Source organism: Strigops habroptila, chromosome 13 (genome assembly GCF_004027225.2).
Source record: "Strigops habroptila isolate Jane chromosome 13, bStrHab1.2.pri, whole genome shotgun sequence".
Classification (NCBI taxonomy): domain Eukaryota; kingdom Metazoa; phylum Chordata; class Aves; order Psittaciformes; family Psittacidae; genus Strigops; species Strigops habroptila.
The window spans coordinates 5,773,706-5,790,350 of NC_044289.2; the positions used below are offsets into that span (position 1 = coordinate 5,773,706).

General features: G+C 42.6%; 2 protein-coding genes across 2 annotated transcripts; one reads left to right on the top strand and one right to left on the bottom strand.

Moving 5' to 3' along the window:
- The first annotated feature begins 430 nt into the window (after nucleotides 1-430).
- CTSZ (cathepsin Z) lies at nucleotides 431-6,309 on the top strand. The gene is made up of 6 exons (XM_030502774.1): nucleotides 431-633; nucleotides 1,022-1,185; nucleotides 2,749-2,928; nucleotides 3,583-3,733; nucleotides 3,991-4,153; nucleotides 4,605-6,309. The coding sequence occupies exons 1-6, from the start codon at nucleotides 491-493 to the stop codon at nucleotides 4,716-4,718; spliced, it is 915 nt and encodes a 304-aa protein (XP_030358634.1). The 5' UTR covers nucleotides 431-490; the 3' UTR covers nucleotides 4,719-6,309.
- On the bottom strand, nucleotides 5,766-15,934 carry NELFCD (negative elongation factor complex member C/D). Its single transcript, XM_030502771.1, has 15 exons — nucleotides 15,811-15,934; nucleotides 15,208-15,323; nucleotides 14,913-15,022; nucleotides 13,777-13,886; nucleotides 13,348-13,455; nucleotides 12,672-12,824; nucleotides 11,758-11,888; nucleotides 10,527-10,692; nucleotides 9,699-9,833; nucleotides 9,033-9,172; nucleotides 8,198-8,312; nucleotides 7,785-7,880; nucleotides 7,456-7,596; nucleotides 7,012-7,141; nucleotides 5,766-6,620 (listed from the first exon to the last, which is right to left on the bottom strand). Exons 1-15 carry the CDS (start codon nucleotides 15,874-15,876, stop codon nucleotides 6,586-6,588), a joined length of 1,752 nt encoding a protein of 583 aa, XP_030358631.1. The 5' UTR covers nucleotides 15,877-15,934; the 3' UTR covers nucleotides 5,766-6,585.
- Nucleotides 15,935-16,645: the final 711 nt, after the last annotated feature.

Sequence of the window (16,645 nt, forward strand, 5' to 3'; positions counted from 1 at the left end):
TCACAGCAGCACAATATTTCAACAGCTTCCCCCCCTTCTCTTTTTCTGGAGGAGGGGGATGGGATGTGTGTGATCAAAATTGTTTTTCTGAGCGAACACAGTGGTCTGACGTCCCTCACTATGTTCATTCCCTGTCCCCTAAGAAACTACTTATATACCATTAGGAAGGACTTGGGGACGTACAGCTTCCCCCAGACACACTGAGATAGGAACAGGCTGCCCAGGGCAGTGATGGAACCAGCGTCCCTGCAAGTGTTCACAAAGCATGTGGACGAGGCCCGCAGTGACACGGGTTAGGGGTGGCCTTGGCAGTGCTGGGGAGCGGTCGGACTGGATGAGCTTAAAGAGCTTTTCCAACCCAGTTGATTCCGTGATAACCCCGAGATAAGGACTCGTGGGAGCCCCGCCCGCAGCCCCGCCCGCCGGGACCTCCCCTCCTTTAAACCCGGCGCCGGGCCACGCCGCGGAGGAAGGCGGTGCCGGACCCAGCATGGCTGTGCCGTGCCAGTGCCTCGCGTCCCTCCTCTTGCTGCTGCTCTGGGGCTGCCTCTGCCCCCTCGCCCACGCCGGCCTCTACTTCAGGGAAGGGCAGCACTGCTACAAGCCGGCCCCGCGCAGGGCGCCTGGCCTGAGGTGAGGTTCGGCTCCGCCGCCCCGACTCGCAGGGGCTGCGGGCACCCCCAGCTCCGTGCGAGAGGCGCCACGGTGTGGAGCCGGGGAAGGCGCTGGGCAGCCGCAGCGCCCGCGGGCTCGGCGGCTTCGCAAGCCCGGCACCGCCCGGGCTCGGGGTTCGGGGCGGGGAGGGGGGGGGAGGATCTGCCCGCTCCCCGCCGCCCGGGAGGGGCTCGGGGGGGTTCTCCGGGGCTCGGTGGGGCGATGTGGCGGTCATGGGACCGGTCACGCCGCCCGCTGTCACGTGAGCGCGCCGGACAGCGGCGGCCCCGTTACGAAACTCCCCCAAATTATCCCATTGGAATCCCGGGCACGGCGCGAGCTCCTCTCCCCGCTCCCCGCCCCGCAGGACCTACGCCCGGCCGCACGAGTACCTGGACATCTCCGCGCTCCCCGAGAGCTGGGACTGGAGGAACGTGAACGGCGTCAACTACGCCAGCACCACTCGGAACCAGCACATCCCGCAGTACTGCGGGTCCTGCTGGGCACACGGCAGCACCAGCGCCTTGGCAGGTACGCAGCGAAGAGCACGGCCGAGACCTCGGAATACACCGCAACAGCGGGAATTCCCAAGCGGAAGGTCAGGAGGCTTGGTTTGGATAGAGAAAAAAGGTTAAAACTCTGCACAAGGAATGCGCTTGTGGCTCCTGCCGTGTCGCTGTTCAGGGCGAGGAGCAGAAGTGGGTTTTCTGCCCATCACCCAGTGATGGTAGCAGCAGATGCAAAAGCATTTATCACGTCTCCTTCCCTTTTTTGGTTCCCATACCCAGAGCAGCAAGGGGCTACTCCAGACGTGCCCGGGTATGAGGAAATAAATGAAGCTGCCTCTCCTGGGAAGGGCCCACAGGGCATTTGCTTCATGAGCTACATCATTCAAATGAACTGACTCCCATAGTGTGCAGGAACATCTGTTTCAGCAGATTCTATGAATCAGCCTTTTCTTGGGGAAAGGGAAGTAGAGGTTTGTTTCAGTTTGATAAATATTTTCTCTAGAGAGAATACATAAGGATTTGCATGCAGAAGTACTGTCTGCACGGGGGGGTTGTAAAAGGATAAACTGTGAAGGAGAAATAGAGGAAATTGTGCAGAACTGGGAAGACAACGCAGGTATGACCAGACAGCAGGAATATGAAGGATCTGTTCTTAAGCACTACAAGAATAGACATGTATGAAACCTTGAAGTACTAGGACAGATAAAATACAGCACCTTAATTATATAACTTCAGTTAAAACCTTATTGTATAGGTAGGCATGCCAATATGTGCATTTTTCTAAGTATAAAAGGTTGATTAAAAAAAAATCAGGGTATTTCTTTTTCTTAACTGCTGTGAACACTTAAAGCATTTGTTCCTTTTCTTGTTGCTGGAAGACTAGGCTGCCATAACACCTCCCAGTCCTGTCAAGTAGAGTTGAATGTTGTTAGTACTAATAGTATTAAAAGTACTACAGTGCCATCAGTTAAGACTGCTAATGCACTGTGAGAAGCAGTTTATAAATACTCATGGAGAAGCTTCTCTGCCAAGTAAGCTAGTTGTATCTGCTAGTAAGCTAGGTGTTTCTGATGAAATAAGACAGCCAGGTGGCACTGCTTGCCTGGGGTGGCAGGGTAACAGTGGGATGTTGATGTAACAGTGAAGAAAGACTTGTCTCTCAGATCCAGAAACCTGGGCTGCATGGGCTCAGGTCTCTCTGCATGAGTTCATCTACGAGAGGCTAGCGAGACGATGTGCTTGTCAAAGCCAGGAAATGGATCTGGAAGGTTTCAGAAGCTGTGACTTGAATTAAAAGAGGTTTAGGGCACTTCAGGGCTTTAAACAGATCTTGCTCATCTGCATATTTTCTGCTGAGTTTTAATGGAAAATACTTCCCATGGAAACCCACAGTAACAGCTCAGCCTGCTGATGTGAGCTGGATCATACTATGTGCCTCACTGTTGACAGTAGAGGCTTTTCCAACCACAAGTACTGCTGCCTGCAAACAGTTACAGGTTCAATGAAGTAGACAGTTTTAACACTAGTTCCAATGTGCAGCCACTCACGTATTTTGCTAACAAAATACAATTTCTTATCCTTACAGACCGAATCAACATAAAGAGAAAAGGAGCATGGCCTTCTGCCTATCTCTCCGTTCAGAACGTGATTGACTGTGCCGATGCAGGATCCTGCGAAGGTGGAGACCACTCAGGTGTTTGGAAGTATGCCCATGACCATGGCATTCCAGATGAGACCTGCAACAACTACCAAGCTAAGGATCAAAGTATGAATGATGCCTATTTGCTTTGCTGTAAGGCTTCATTCCAGGCTTAGCAGACCTTAACATTAAAAAAAAAAAATAGTTTCTTGGGTTTTCAGCATACTGGTTCCTGCCTTTTGGTGTAGTACTTGCTGTTTGACTGACAGAACAGGTTTTCCTTACAAGCCTCTCTGCGTGTCTCTTTAGCCAGACAGCATAGCATTAAATCATGCCCTGACAAGTTAGCACAGCTAAATTGTTTTAACTTAATCTCTCAAATCAGTGATACACAATCTCTAATGTATTGAAATATTTACAAGTGTCACCTCAAGCTAAACAAAGGAAAAAATGTAACCTGTCTGGTCATGTGTGACTGGAATAGTTTCTGTATCTATAGAGATGCATGTCTAAAACATTTCCTCCTCAAAGCACTTACGCCTAAGTAGTAAAGCAGTTGTAACTAGTAATTGTAGAGACTTTAAATGTGGTTTCCAGAAAGAAATTATTTTCACCAGAGTATGTATTAGTAATTACTCTTATTAATCTCTCTCTTATTAATTACTTATTAATATGAAGCCTCAAATAAGTTCAAAAAGAAAAAGGTTAGTGTCATATCATAATTAATTCACTTGAAGAAAAGTATTCTCTTGCAGTGATGATCTTGCTTTTGTTTTGTAGAGTGTAAGAAGTTTAACCAGTGTGGCACTTGTGTGACTTTTGGAGAGTGCCACGTCATAAAGAACTACACTCTCTGGAAAGTTGCTGACTACGGGTCTGTCAGCGGAAGAGAAAAGATGAAGGCAGAAATCTATACTAATGGACCAATTAGGTAAAATACATCTTGAATGGTAAAAATATTTATCTACTAGTAATATTGGGATTGAAATACTTGAAACTCAGTCCAATGACTGAAGTGTACTTCTCCACTCTGGTGTATGTTAGTGGCTCTGCACTAACATGCAGGCTTTAGTTTGTTTGTAGATAAATTGAGCCCTAAAATGAAAATGTAAGAAAACCAATAGGTTTTAGCCAGGCCCCTGTCATGATCACCTTGTATAAAGAACTGCTTCCTCTGTTTTATTACAGCTGTGGCATAATGGCTACTGAGAAGCTGGATGCTTACAGTGGAGGGCTTTATACAGAGTACAACCGCTCACCTGTGGTGAATCACATTGTATCTGTGGCTGGCTGGGGTGTAGAAAATGGAACAGAATACTGGATTGTTCGTAACTCCTGGGGTGAACCCTGGGTAAGGAAACATGGGAACAAACATGCTCACAAGTGACTTTAGGGGAAAGGTGGGGTTGCAAATAGGAAGCTGCAAAGCTAGCCTGTGGATAGGAAAAGTAAAAGTTTCTTTGAAGTAGACTAGCAATTAAAATATGAAGCGTAACTAATCTGAAGACAAGGCTATTCAGCCAAAGTTACTTGAGTAATGTCAGCTCAATCCCAAACGCTACCCTTTTCCGTGGACATGCAGCTCCTGTTATGGGCAACTCTAAGTTACTGTTAGTTGTAAGCAAAAATTAAGTTACACCTGGAATAGATGAGGGAGTGTAAATTCACCTAAGCAGATTGCCCCTGTGAACCCAGTGTTATACTTCATCTTGAGTGGATTTCTAGATTCACTTATAAATCATTCATATCTGGAAGACAGAACAGACACTGTCTAATTAACAACGTGAATTAATTCTTTACAGGGTGAAAGAGGGTGGCTGAGAATTGTGACAAGCGCATATAAAGGTGGAAGAGGAGCAGAATACAATCTTGCTATTGAAGAGGACTGTGCATATGGAGATGCTGTACTTCCTTGATTCTATAGCGTACATCCTTCTGTTTAGGAACTACTTTGTAAGCTTCCCAGCACGACCTTTTTCTGTTTAAAGGATAGTAGCCTAAAACTCCTTCACAGTTCAATACCATCGGGCAGTTCTGCAAAATTAGCCCAGACAGCAACACACAATGTCTTCAAAGTAAAATAAATACAGAGCTGCCTTCAGGTATTTCCAACTTAAAAGCATTTAACCCATGAGAAAATTGTCTGCGTTGATGCCCTGTGTCATACTGACTTCAGTGCAGAAACTGTATATGTAAATACCTATTTTTTTTAATTACAAATTATGTAGGCATACTGGGAAGGAAAAAGTATACTCAATATTTGGGTCTAGAGCTTATATTAAATTCTCTGACAGTAATGAGCAAATATCTTACAATGATGCTGCTCACAAAGCTAAGTCTGGCCATGATATATTAAAAATCTAAATCCCCTGTTCTTTCCTTGGCCTCCTGGTGAAACAGTGGTGGTGGAAGTCTCATGTAATGCAGTTACTTTTATGCAACCAAAATAATATATCAGGAATTACTTTGATCAGAAGACACTACTTAATTACTTAGTAGTGTCTTTTTGCTCAAATTCTTTGCTTTAATATGTGATTGGTGTCAAACAGCACAGCTTTTAGTATTATGACAGTGAACATGTTTTAGACCACATGTTTTAGGCCATATTCCAGTAGGCTGATATTTCTGTTTGGAAAACTGGAAGATGCACTCCTTTTTGTAAGAACTTAATCTATACAACTGGCTGCTGTCTCAAGAAGTATCATGGTAGCTTAAGTGGTTCCCATTCATGAATCACAACACAGAACAAGGTCATTTCCTTCTTTCATCCATCCAGCTGGACTTAAAGTGTCCATGTCTTTTTAGAAAGCAGGTTCTTCAGAAGATAGATGTGCTGGGAAAAAAGCACAATGGGCTTTTCTACACCCTGCACTTCTAAACAAACACTATTTGCCTGTAGAAAGAAAAATCCAGCCCAATGAACAAAAAGAAAGAGTGTCCGTAGTAAAACTTTGAAATAAATCTCTAGAAAAGAAAAAACCCTTTATTTAAAGGTAAAGTATAATCTTGGGTGTATCCCTGCACTGTCTGGAATCTACCAGAACAGATGAGAGACAAGTATAAAAAACAAGCCACAAGAAGCAGTAATAACATTTGTGCACACATTCACATTGCTGGACAGCAGTAGAATTCTGACATGGTAATGAAACTTACCAGTAACACTTGAAGCATCTATTTAACAAAAAATAGATTCTGGAAGATAACACACTCACATAGCGTTCATCTGTTAATAAAAAACTAACCTTGACTGTTACAACTCTATAGCAGTAAATATGTAGAATTATTTAGAATTCTAAACAATGCAAAGGTGAGACAGAGCTAATCACACAAATTCCTTCTATACAACTTACAACATCAAAGCCTAAAGCATTCAAGATCCAGTCTTCAGGAAACCCTGCAAAGCTTTTTTAGTAGGAGCTTCCTTCCCCATTCTTCAGGTTTTGTATATTACACAAAGAATCAGTGACAAGTTCTCCAAGTAACCAAAATAACATTCTTTGAAATAAATGTTTTTCTCCTGCTATTCATTTCAGAATATTCAGATTTATACTAATTTGTGTTATAACAGAAAAGCCTTCAGTATTACTCCATTTGCCAAAGTACATTAACAGTCCTCTGATATGAAGCTCAAGGTCACCATGCAAGTCAATCGAATGCCCTTCAGCCCCTTCTTCCTTGGTTTGGGGTTTTTTGCTGCTCTGTTGGCCAGTTATATAGCCTTTCTGATGGAGAGTAGGGCAAAGCAGTGATTGTGTGCTCTGTGTTCTTCAGATTTTCCACTGCTTAGTTCATCATAATAAAGTTAGATTTGCAATGAGCTTAACAGAGAAAAAGAAAAAAGAAAAAAGCGTTCAGTACACTGATTTGTTTGCATGCATGTAAATAATTAGGATTTTAGGGTCTGGACAGATGTTTTTGTTTTAGGATTGGAGTGTATTATATGTATGTCAGACTACTTCCCTTCCCATCCTTTCCTTAGTACAGTTCTAGTTCTCAAAAAGCAGTATTTGTCTCAATGTTCCTCACTACTACCCAGAGATTCTTGATTAAAGGAAAACCACTAAACACAGGCCACTAAAAAGGAAGTTATCTGTGAAAATATCTGGCAGGCATTCCTATTTTTAGCAATCCTCCTCCTAAACATTATTTGCAAGTTAGTTATAACGAACACAAAAGGAAGCAAGTATGCAAGGAATAAATATTACTCACCTATAAATTCAGTCACAGGGTCATGTTCACCTTCTGTTTTAATAGTCCCTGCAATACTTTCATTCTCCAAGATTGGAAGAAAAAGCTGTACAAAGTCTGAGGTATATGGAGGAGCAATCACATCAAGTACCTGAAGCAGCAGACAAAAATGGATTATCCTTACAGCTAGAGGGGTAGTAGGGACAATATTTAATTTACAATACTAGCCTTGGAAGCATATGTAGCTGCACGTAAAACTTCTTGTTCTCCATACAAGTAATTAATTATGTATTCTTGTGGTACTCTATCCACTACCTTAAGACTTTCAGAAGTCAGCAATCAGTAGGACTCAGCCACATCCCAGTGAATACTGATATTGCATATATCACTCAGAATCCAATCTCGTATCTTGCTGATACTGAAGTTTACTTCTATATGTTAGTAAATACAATTTTTGCTACTGACCTCTGTAACGAAGTATCTGATGAGAGAGATATCTGTATCTAGCTTCTCTAGGCATTTGCGGATATAGCTGACAACAGGTAGGACATATCCTCGGCTGAGTAAGTGCACCATTCTATCCAAGAGAGTCTTCTTCAATTCCAGCTGGGGAGGGAAGAACCAACAGATTAGAACTTCCTCTCAAAACAGTGCAATTTTTATTGCTCATTCTTACTGATTCCCTGTCTGCTATGTTACGTTTTAACCATGACCATATTCCTAAATTAAACTCTTAAGACTGCTTGACAGCAAAAGCTATTATCTTGAATAAGCGTAACTAATATGATAATCACCTGCTCCATTACATCAAGCTGCGAATGTTCTGTTTCAAAGAGCTTGACAAGAAGTTGTAGAACTTGGGGATGAAGTAGCTGATGGCATGTACTGATCTGCAAACAAGACAGGGAAGTTAGATCCTCAGAACTTCAGTTTTTAAAACCAATGCAGCGGTCTTTATTAGAAAGGTTTACACCGATGTTCACTTTTAGAAAAGTACTCTCTCATTTCTTTCTTTGATGCCCAAGTTTTCCTATCTTAAATAATGCTGAGCTGACAAAACCAAATAATCGAACCGAAAGAAAGAGATTAATCTCTGTATGTTTACTGACTTACTGCGAATGTTACACATTCAGTGAACTGGATGTACTTCCAGTTGCAAAAGTCAAAACCATTCTCACTCTTCAACAAGGTTTATGTGCACTTTTACCTCATCCAATAATGCCAGATGAACTGGAGTGTGATCAGTCTGCAGCTGGAAGTATCGTGGTTCTGACACTGTCCAATCCACCCACTTTAATACACCCATTGCCACGACTGGGAACCTGCAAAAAAAGAGATCACGTTAGCACAGGAGCATAAAACAAAACAAACAACCCAACTACAGAAAGACCCCAAAACAAAACAAAACTCCCTGTAAATTAAAAATCATAGAATCATCTTTCAGTATATTCTAATGGTTGCCAGAATTTCAGTTTAACTTACAGCAGAACTCATAAAACTCAAAAAGTTTTGCTTGAAAAGTTGCCAGCACATCAAGTAGTTTTTCACAAAGAAAAGGGGGGAAAAATTACATAACCTGGAGGAAAATTCTTTCTACAAAGACACTCCCTGCTAAGCACAAAATGCAAAACATAGGCAACAAAATTTATGTACACTCCTAGTTTGTTCCAATTTATTCAGTAGGTGCTATTTCATACTTATAAGAGGAGGGAAAAAAAACCCAAAGACATCTATTGCTAGGAAAGCTTTACTGGGAAGACAAAGTAATCTATCATCTTTATCCAGTGGCAGAGAAAAGCACATTCTGTGACACAAGGATGACAAGCTGTCAGTGAAAGCCAGAACTTGTGTCCTCATGAGACACTCGAAAGATGCACAGTTTTGAGAGCTGCTTTCAGACCACATCTTCACATATTCTGCAATGAGGATGTTCTCAGAGTAGCCCACAAAGGCATTTCCCTTCAGCAGTAGGCTAACCCTAACCTCTCCTAAGAATACTTTCCTTCCAACAACTAAAACTTGGGACCTGTATTTCTGCTCACCTGATGCACTGATAGAGAGTGCTCAGTTCTGCAACCAACTCTGATGCTCCTTTGTTCTCATTGCAACACAGGTTGTGAACGGTTTCAATGGCTTTTGAAGTTGACTTGAGTTCATCCTTGTTTATACTGACTCTCTTATTCTGAAAAATTGCAAAGTTTGAATGCAAGAGTTGTGAATATCCCGGATAACTCTGGTTATTTAAAGAGAGGAACTGTGATAAGCCTGAGATTACATCCTGTTTCTCAAAAGACAGACTCAAATCTAAGTTTCAGAAGAACTAATTATCAGTGAGCTGAAGCACAAGGATGGTTGCTTTATTTAATTCCCTATAGATTACTTTATCCACTTCATAGAATTAAATTCCACTTCCTCTGAAAAAGCACATACAGTGCAGTAACACAAAACTGCTACGGATAACCTTTAGGGGGAGGTGAGGGAAAAGAGCACAAATGCTCAGTGCACTCAGACTTTTACAGTACTATTTGGTCATCGGGATCTACCTTTTATAGTTATTTCAGTTGAAGCCGGAAACATTTCCTATTAAAATAAGTAAACCAAGCTGAATACAGTATCTTAAATTTAGCAACTTCACAATCATACATGTTCTTCAGCACGGTCAGGCCACTGCAGGTAGAAATAGTATTATTCACAGAACTGAACATTACCTTCTTCCACATCTCTACTACACTAGCTGCATATGCCAGTATGTGAATATATTTATGTTTGTGGTCTTGGTTGATCTTGGCACCTGGTTTAAACAATGACTGCATGAAGAGGTCCAGAAAAGCAGGCACTCGAATCTGTGAAGAAAATGAATGGTTTATTAGAGCCTGAGAATTACAAGAGGTGTCTAAAAATAGAGTTTCTGCATCTGATATACCTTGCACAGAAAGAGATATAACACACTCTCCTTTGAGAGCAGGTCAGAGAGTTTTATGAAGAGAACCAAACTTTTGACAGAAAGAAAGGGGGAAGGGGGGGGGGGGGGGCAGAAAAAGCAGGGTAGGAATAGAAAGAAAAACCAGAGTTACAAACCATATTGCTAAAGTATCTAAATGCCACCGTTTGTTACCAGAACCTACATCAGAACGAGCCAGTGACAAGTGTGAAATGTGCCATTTAAGTGTTTACAACAAACTGCAAAACTGGGTGGGTTTTTTCATTATTTTTTTATTTTTTGTTAGCAGTAGCTAATTTATTCCTTGCCATCTTTATCTCCTAATTGAAAAGCTCTTTAATTAATCTAATTATATGCAAAAAGACAACTTGGAATGATCAAAAAAAAAAGCCAAACCCCAAGCTATCAAGAAGCTAATGCAAAACGGAATACAAGCAGTGGTTTCACATTTAGACATTGAAGTTATAGAGGGATGAGCCTGAATACTAACTTCTATTTTCTGTTGATACAACACTTAGCACAAACAGACCTCATATTTCTGAGTGCTACTGTACTAGAAGAACATTTCTGAGGTTATAAGAAGATAGCTACTGACCAGTTCCACTGGAGGTGGGTCCATGCTTGTAAACATTTTGAACAAGACAGTGATGTCTGCTGGATTCAGAGCTCCTTTGGACAACATAGCACCAAGAGCCTGACATGCTCGAGGATAGGAGGCTGCAGTACCCAATGCTAAAGTGATCTGACTGGCATCATGGCCTCTAGATGAAGAGCAAACATACATAGCAACTTATTTTCTTAATTCATATATTTTCATTTTAGCCTCACTGAATCAACAGGGCACATCTTACGGAATGTAATGCCTTAGGGCAGAACCCCTTATCCTGGGTAATCATAGAAACAGGCCTATGTTTCCCTTGCTTGTTTCTAAAATGTTCATAGAATAAAGATACGGGGTTTTTTTAATAGACAGAATCTTCAATTCTTTGCTCTTCTGATTTCAGGTCTCCCAGTACAGGACATTGAACTTTTCTGTTGTTTCACAAATTAAAGCTTGGTACAGGTTCTGTTGCAGCTAAGAACTCCCCTTTTGCTGGTAAAAGGTGTCCTGGGTTCAGCTGTAAGAGTTTCTTTTCTCATTCTTAGTAGCTGGTGCAGTGCTGCATTTTAGCTTTAGTCTGAGAGCAATGCTGATAACACACCAATGTTTTAGTTGTTGCTAAGTAATGCTTACCCTGATCAAGGACTTTTCAGTCTCTCATGTTCTGCCAGTGAGGAGGGGCACAAGAAGCTGGGAGGGAGCAGAGACAGGACACCTGACCCAAACTGGCCAAAGGGGTATTCTGTACCACAGCACGTCATGCCCAGTATATAAACTGGGGGGAATTACCCAGAAGGCCCAGATCACTGCTCGGGTCGGGCTGGGTATCGGTCGGCGGGTGGTGAGCAATTGTATTGTGCATCACTTGTGTGTATTGTTGTTTTGGTTTTTTTCCCCTTCCCTTTTTAGTTTTATATTCTCTCCTCTGGTTATTTCCCTTATCATTATCATCACTGGTGGTAGCAGTAGTGGTTTTGTATTATACTTTAGTTACTGGACTGTTCTTATCTCAACCCATGGGATTTACATTCTTTCAATCCTCCTCCCCACCCCTCCAGAAGCAGGGGAGGAAAAGGTGCAGGGGTGAGCGAGCAGCTGCATGGTTCTGAGTTACCAGCTGGGCTTAAACCACGACAAAAGGTAATCAAGAATGAGCAAAACACAACAGTTTACAAATCCTGGTGACTTACATTTCACTTACATATATAACATAACTCCCACTTACTTCTCATGAGCATACCGCTGAACCTCCTGAGCAATCCGTCTGACAGCTGACCCTCCTTGTTCTTCTTGAGCCAATATGGACATCATAGATTGAGCAAAAAGGTAAGTGTGTTCTCCATGGCACACCATCTTCTGTTAAAGCACACACCAAAAATCTTATCACTCAACAAGAAACATGCAAGTACGCTTCTGAGATTACAGTGCCATAATAGCAAAGATTTCACTGAAATCTACTAATCTAAAGGAAAAAAACCACAAAACCCATAACAAAAAACCAAACCCAAACCCACCAACACAAACAACTAAATGAGAAAACCCAAAACCCAACAGCCAAGAAAGAAGTACAGAAAAGCACAGTATCACTATGCGCTGATGCCATGCGAGAAGAAATGGCTAAATTAAGAACTTCGTGTCTTAAATACCAAGATTGAGCGGAACTTCTATCCTAGTTACACTCAGTACTTTCTCTACAATATTTAAAAGGAGAAGTACAAAGCCATCCAAAAGTCATTATGCAATTTCATAAGCTGGACTGATTCACATGGCAACTTTCACACTGACATGCATCATAAAAGAATTCTTTTTATTTGCCAGAGGACTGACTAGACTGATCTTTAGATCTTGTGTTAAATGTGGAAGACCATAGCTCTACCTTCACCTTTTACAAACCATTTTATAAGCATGAGAAATGTCACATAAGCAACTTAAGTAATGCTTGGTCACAAAATGAGCAAAAAATACAGATAGATTTCTTTTTTTAAACTCAGATATACCTTCCCTTCGTAAGATTTTCGAAGACTTGATATTAAGATTCTCTACAATCCCACAATGATCTGTATATCCTAACGAGAAAACACTATTTTCTTCCCACATAAAAGGGGTAAAAAAACCCCAACCAAATCCCAAAACACTTACAGCAAACTCAGGAAGGTTTTTTTCAAGGTTTTCTTCTCCTCCATCTAAAATTGTTGCCAGAGATGTACGCAGAACTCTGGAAAATACTTCTAGTTGCTGACACGCTGTTGAAACACTGGTTATTTCCCCTTGATATCCAGCATCAGATATAAGCTATAAAACCAAAAACATCACAGAAAACTTGTATTATTTGCATTTATATTTCAGATACCCTAACAAGTCTAGAAGAACACACAGAATTGTAAGATTTGCCTCTGCATACACTCAGTGGAATTCATGTTCATCCGTCACACTACACAAAAGGAAACCAATAAAGATGTAGCAAAAAATGTAAATCATAATGATACAAAAATATTTCAGAGCACAGCCCGATATAACATTCTTCCCTGTCACAGAAACATATCAAGCTGACTGAAATGTCATACTGCACCAGAAATCCAGAATTCTCAGATACAGATCACAGGGAAAAACAAACAACAAACTGGGAAACTACATTTACTACTTGCAACCTGTAACACAATTCCTTCTACCAATTTGTACTTGCACTGTTCTGACATTTGAGTAAGTAGTATTAGGAGGAATACATAAAAGATACATGTAAGACCACAACAATATTTGATGCCAGAACAATCAGCCATTTACAGATATTCCCATTTATCAGACTTGAGTATACTACCTTCACAGTAAAATTAAGCATTAAACAGTCAGGATGGGCTTCTGCCAACTTGTAGAAGAGGTCTCTCCACGTAGTATGTGCTATCATTTGCTCAAGCCAGGCTGGAGTCTGAAAGGTTAGAGCAATAAAGAGAAATATAAGGATTTCTAGTTGTCAAGGTCATTAAAAGTAAACCTTTTACCTTTCAGGAGTTCTGCACGTTGTTGTACAGAACTTTCTTACAAAGGAGGACGCCTTCGAAGTTTCTAAGTTCTCTAAGCCTCTAAGGACTCCAGTGAGATACATCTGGTTTTCTGAAACCAGCTGTTTCTTAACCAAAGAGCTTTGAAGATATGATTTCCCTTCCCCCACCATCCACTACTCCATCAGACAAAGGCACGTATGTAGGATTCACTCATGTAGAGATAGCAACATGGATTCCATGCACACCTCTCCCTCCTCTGTAAAGATGGAATCTGCTTTCCGAGGGTCAAAATGCTTGATAAGTAAGCTCTTTAAATGGTTTTCTACAGTCTCCTGAACTTGCAGTGGCTCAACACCTGTATAGAAGGAAGAAAAAAACCTTAGCAGATGCAATCCAATCAAACATAGCAGCAACACTTAAGTTTTTCAATGAGAACAGAAACTAATCAGAAATTTATCAACACAGAGATGAAAGGAGAGCCATCAGTTCTACTGTCCAGCCACACTGATAAAGATTCACAGGTCCTCAATCTTTTTTCCTGAATGCAGACTGTTTAGGATCACAGGCAGGTCACACTAGTCCTTTCCTCTTGCTCTCTTCATCAGTAACGCTAACAGCTATGTCAGTCATCTCACAAGACTGTTACTGGGCATGATACCAAAATGCGCATATCTTAAACACAAAAGGGATTACTAGGACGGTACTTACTACACCTTACTACAGAATAAAGTCCACCCTTTTAGAATATTCGCTACCAGTACCTTTGATAGTACACAACAAAAGAATACACAAAGTTGTAATAAATAGTTCTACAATTCCAAGATCAGGGTGTAGTAATTCTGCTAATTTGTAAACAAAAGTTTATACTAAGGGCAAAGATACCGGAAGATAATGCCAAACATGTCTTTCAAGAGGCTGCTGAAGAATTCAAAAAGCAGACCGGTACATGGAATTCTTAAGAAAACACAGGTATCTGTATGACGGCCTTCCATCTAACCACTGATCTACTGAAAGGTATAGTAACTAGCAACAGGGTAGTTGTTCAGTTATTTATATAGTGCTCTTACAAACAATGAAATATTGATAAGACCACCTACATAACAGTACCTTTGACTATAAAAACAAAATACAGTTTATGCAGCTGCTTCAACTGTATTGATCATACAGTTTGTGAGCATTTCAAAGTGTTCCTCAATAGATTACTTATTCTCTGTGTAGAATAAACATATTATTATAAAGAATTTAGTCATACACGCATACAGGATGTCAACTTCACAAAAATCCACTTCCTGAGTATGATCAAATTTGCCACCAATTCAAATATTTCTGACAAAATAAAGACTACAGACCCAAATTATAGTGTATCAATCACTTATCATACCTGTCTGAATGAGCCACTCTGCCAGCAAATTTACAGTCTGTGCCACTGCAGTGTAGTTTTCCGAGAGGAGCTGGATAACATTCTCTGGAGAGCCTCCTGCTTGGAAATACCTGATGAAAGGATTACAAAAGAACTAGTTGAGTGTCATAATAAAAACCAAAACCAACTGAACTCTAAATAAAGGAAAACCAATAGCATCATTTATGAGTTTTCACACAAACTTCCATACAAAGTGACCACACTGCACCTATAACACACATAACATGCATTATAACACATATAAGGTTACACTCACCTCTTTAATGTGTTAAATATAGACGGCTCCATTATATAGTCAGGGGTTGAAAATTTCTTCAGGCATTCTTGCTGGACTTCGGCATCATCTTCCCCCTCCCCATCCTCATCGTCTTGCTGTTCACAAGCACAGTCAAGTCAGCCCCCTCTCTTGTACCGTTTCCCCCTATACTCCCATATTTAGGCTATTTTTGCCCACAGAAACTCACAGCAACCTCGGCTCTCCACAGCAAGCGACCTCCTCCCCACAAAACCACGACTTTTTAACAGAGAAGGCGCAAAACCATCCAGTTGTTTCCCTCCTTTTTAACGCCCTCAAGCCCCAGGCCCCACCACAGAGACTCCCCCGCCAGCCTCTACACTCCGCGCTTACCGCCTCAGCTCTGACCCCCACACGCAGCTCTCCAAGCCCGCAGAGCGACAGGACCCTGGAGCTCCTCCGGAACCCACTCGACGCCCCCAAGAGCCCTCCGCTCTCCAGAGCGGCCCCGGATGGGAGCGCTCCCCCTCAGGGGCCGCTCCAGGCCCGACGCCGAGCCTGCCGGCTCCCGCAGCGCGGGCAGCCCCGCACCGCGCCACCACAAAGACACCCGCAAGCGCTCACCGTCCCCCCGTCCGCCTCGTTCCCCCACTCCGCCGCGCTGCCTTCGAAGTAATCAGTGTCCTCCATGGCTCCTCCCGCCCCGCCTCGGGCCCACAAAGCCGCGCCGACTGCCGGAACCAGGCCGCGACCGCCCCCCGGGAGGAGCGTTGCGGAATGGCGGGCGCCGGGAGGGCGGAGCCGCCGCTGGCGCCGGGCTGGGGAACAGGGAGGGATTCGCCGCAGCGGCAGCACCGGGAGGGGGATGGCGGGGAACGTCCTGCCCCGGCCCGCGCCCCGGCCCGGCGGCTCTGAGAGGAGGCGGCGGCGCGGCCGTTGCGTGATGAATGATGGCTGGAAGCAGCCGAGAGCGGCAGCGGATAACCATGGAACACGGACTCGTGAAAGCCGGGCTGGTGGCGGTGGTTCCGGGGAGGTGGAGGTTCGCTCTGCCCCGGTAGAAGCCGTTCATGCCCGGTTAGTCACTGCCGGGGAGCCAAGGCAGAAGACAGCATACAATAAAAGGGGAAAAAAACTCAAAGCCAAGGGAAATTTAAAAGCAAACTTCCCTGTGCTGCGAAACCTCCCGCGCAGCAGCGATTAGGCGGTGACGGCAAGGGAAGACGAAAAGATTGGATGTGTTGCTTTTCCGGCTGCAGTTGAGTAGCGGTGGTTTCCTTGTGCTTTCTGAAGCATTAAGAGGATATTATTGAACAACAGCAACAAGTTGATAGTAGTGATCAAATGTTATGGTGGAATTAAAAAAGCTATCAAGTAGGAAAAAAAGAATAGGAAAGATAACTGGTAGAATGGAAGTGGTAAGATTAGGACTGGATTCTAGTGGTAAAGTTTTATGACC

Excerpts from the sequence above, each read along its gene's own strand:
- NELFCD (XM_030502771.1), bottom strand. The coding sequence starts at position 15,876 with ATGGAGGACACTGATTACTTCGAAGGCAGCGCGGCGGAGTGGGGGAAC. Across the intron at positions 13,887-14,912 it reads AGAGTGGCTCATTCAGACAG|GTGTTGAGCCACTGCAAGTT; the intron begins GTATGATAAGTG and ends CCTTCTATACAG. Across the intron at positions 11,889-12,671 it reads AAAACCTTCCTGAGTTTGCT|AAGATGGTGTGCCATGGAGA; the intron begins GTAAGTGTTTTG and ends GTGCTTTAACAG.
- CTSZ (XM_030502774.1), top strand. The coding sequence starts at position 491 with ATGGCTGTGCCGTGCCAGTGCCTCGCGTCCCTCCTCTTGCTGCTGCTC. Across the intron at positions 1,186-2,748 it reads CAGCACCAGCGCCTTGGCAG|ACCGAATCAACATAAAGAGA; the intron begins GTACGCAGCGAA and ends TTATCCTTACAG. Across the intron at positions 2,929-3,582 it reads CTACCAAGCTAAGGATCAAA|AGTGTAAGAAGTTTAACCAG; the intron begins GTATGAATGATG and ends TTTGTTTTGTAG.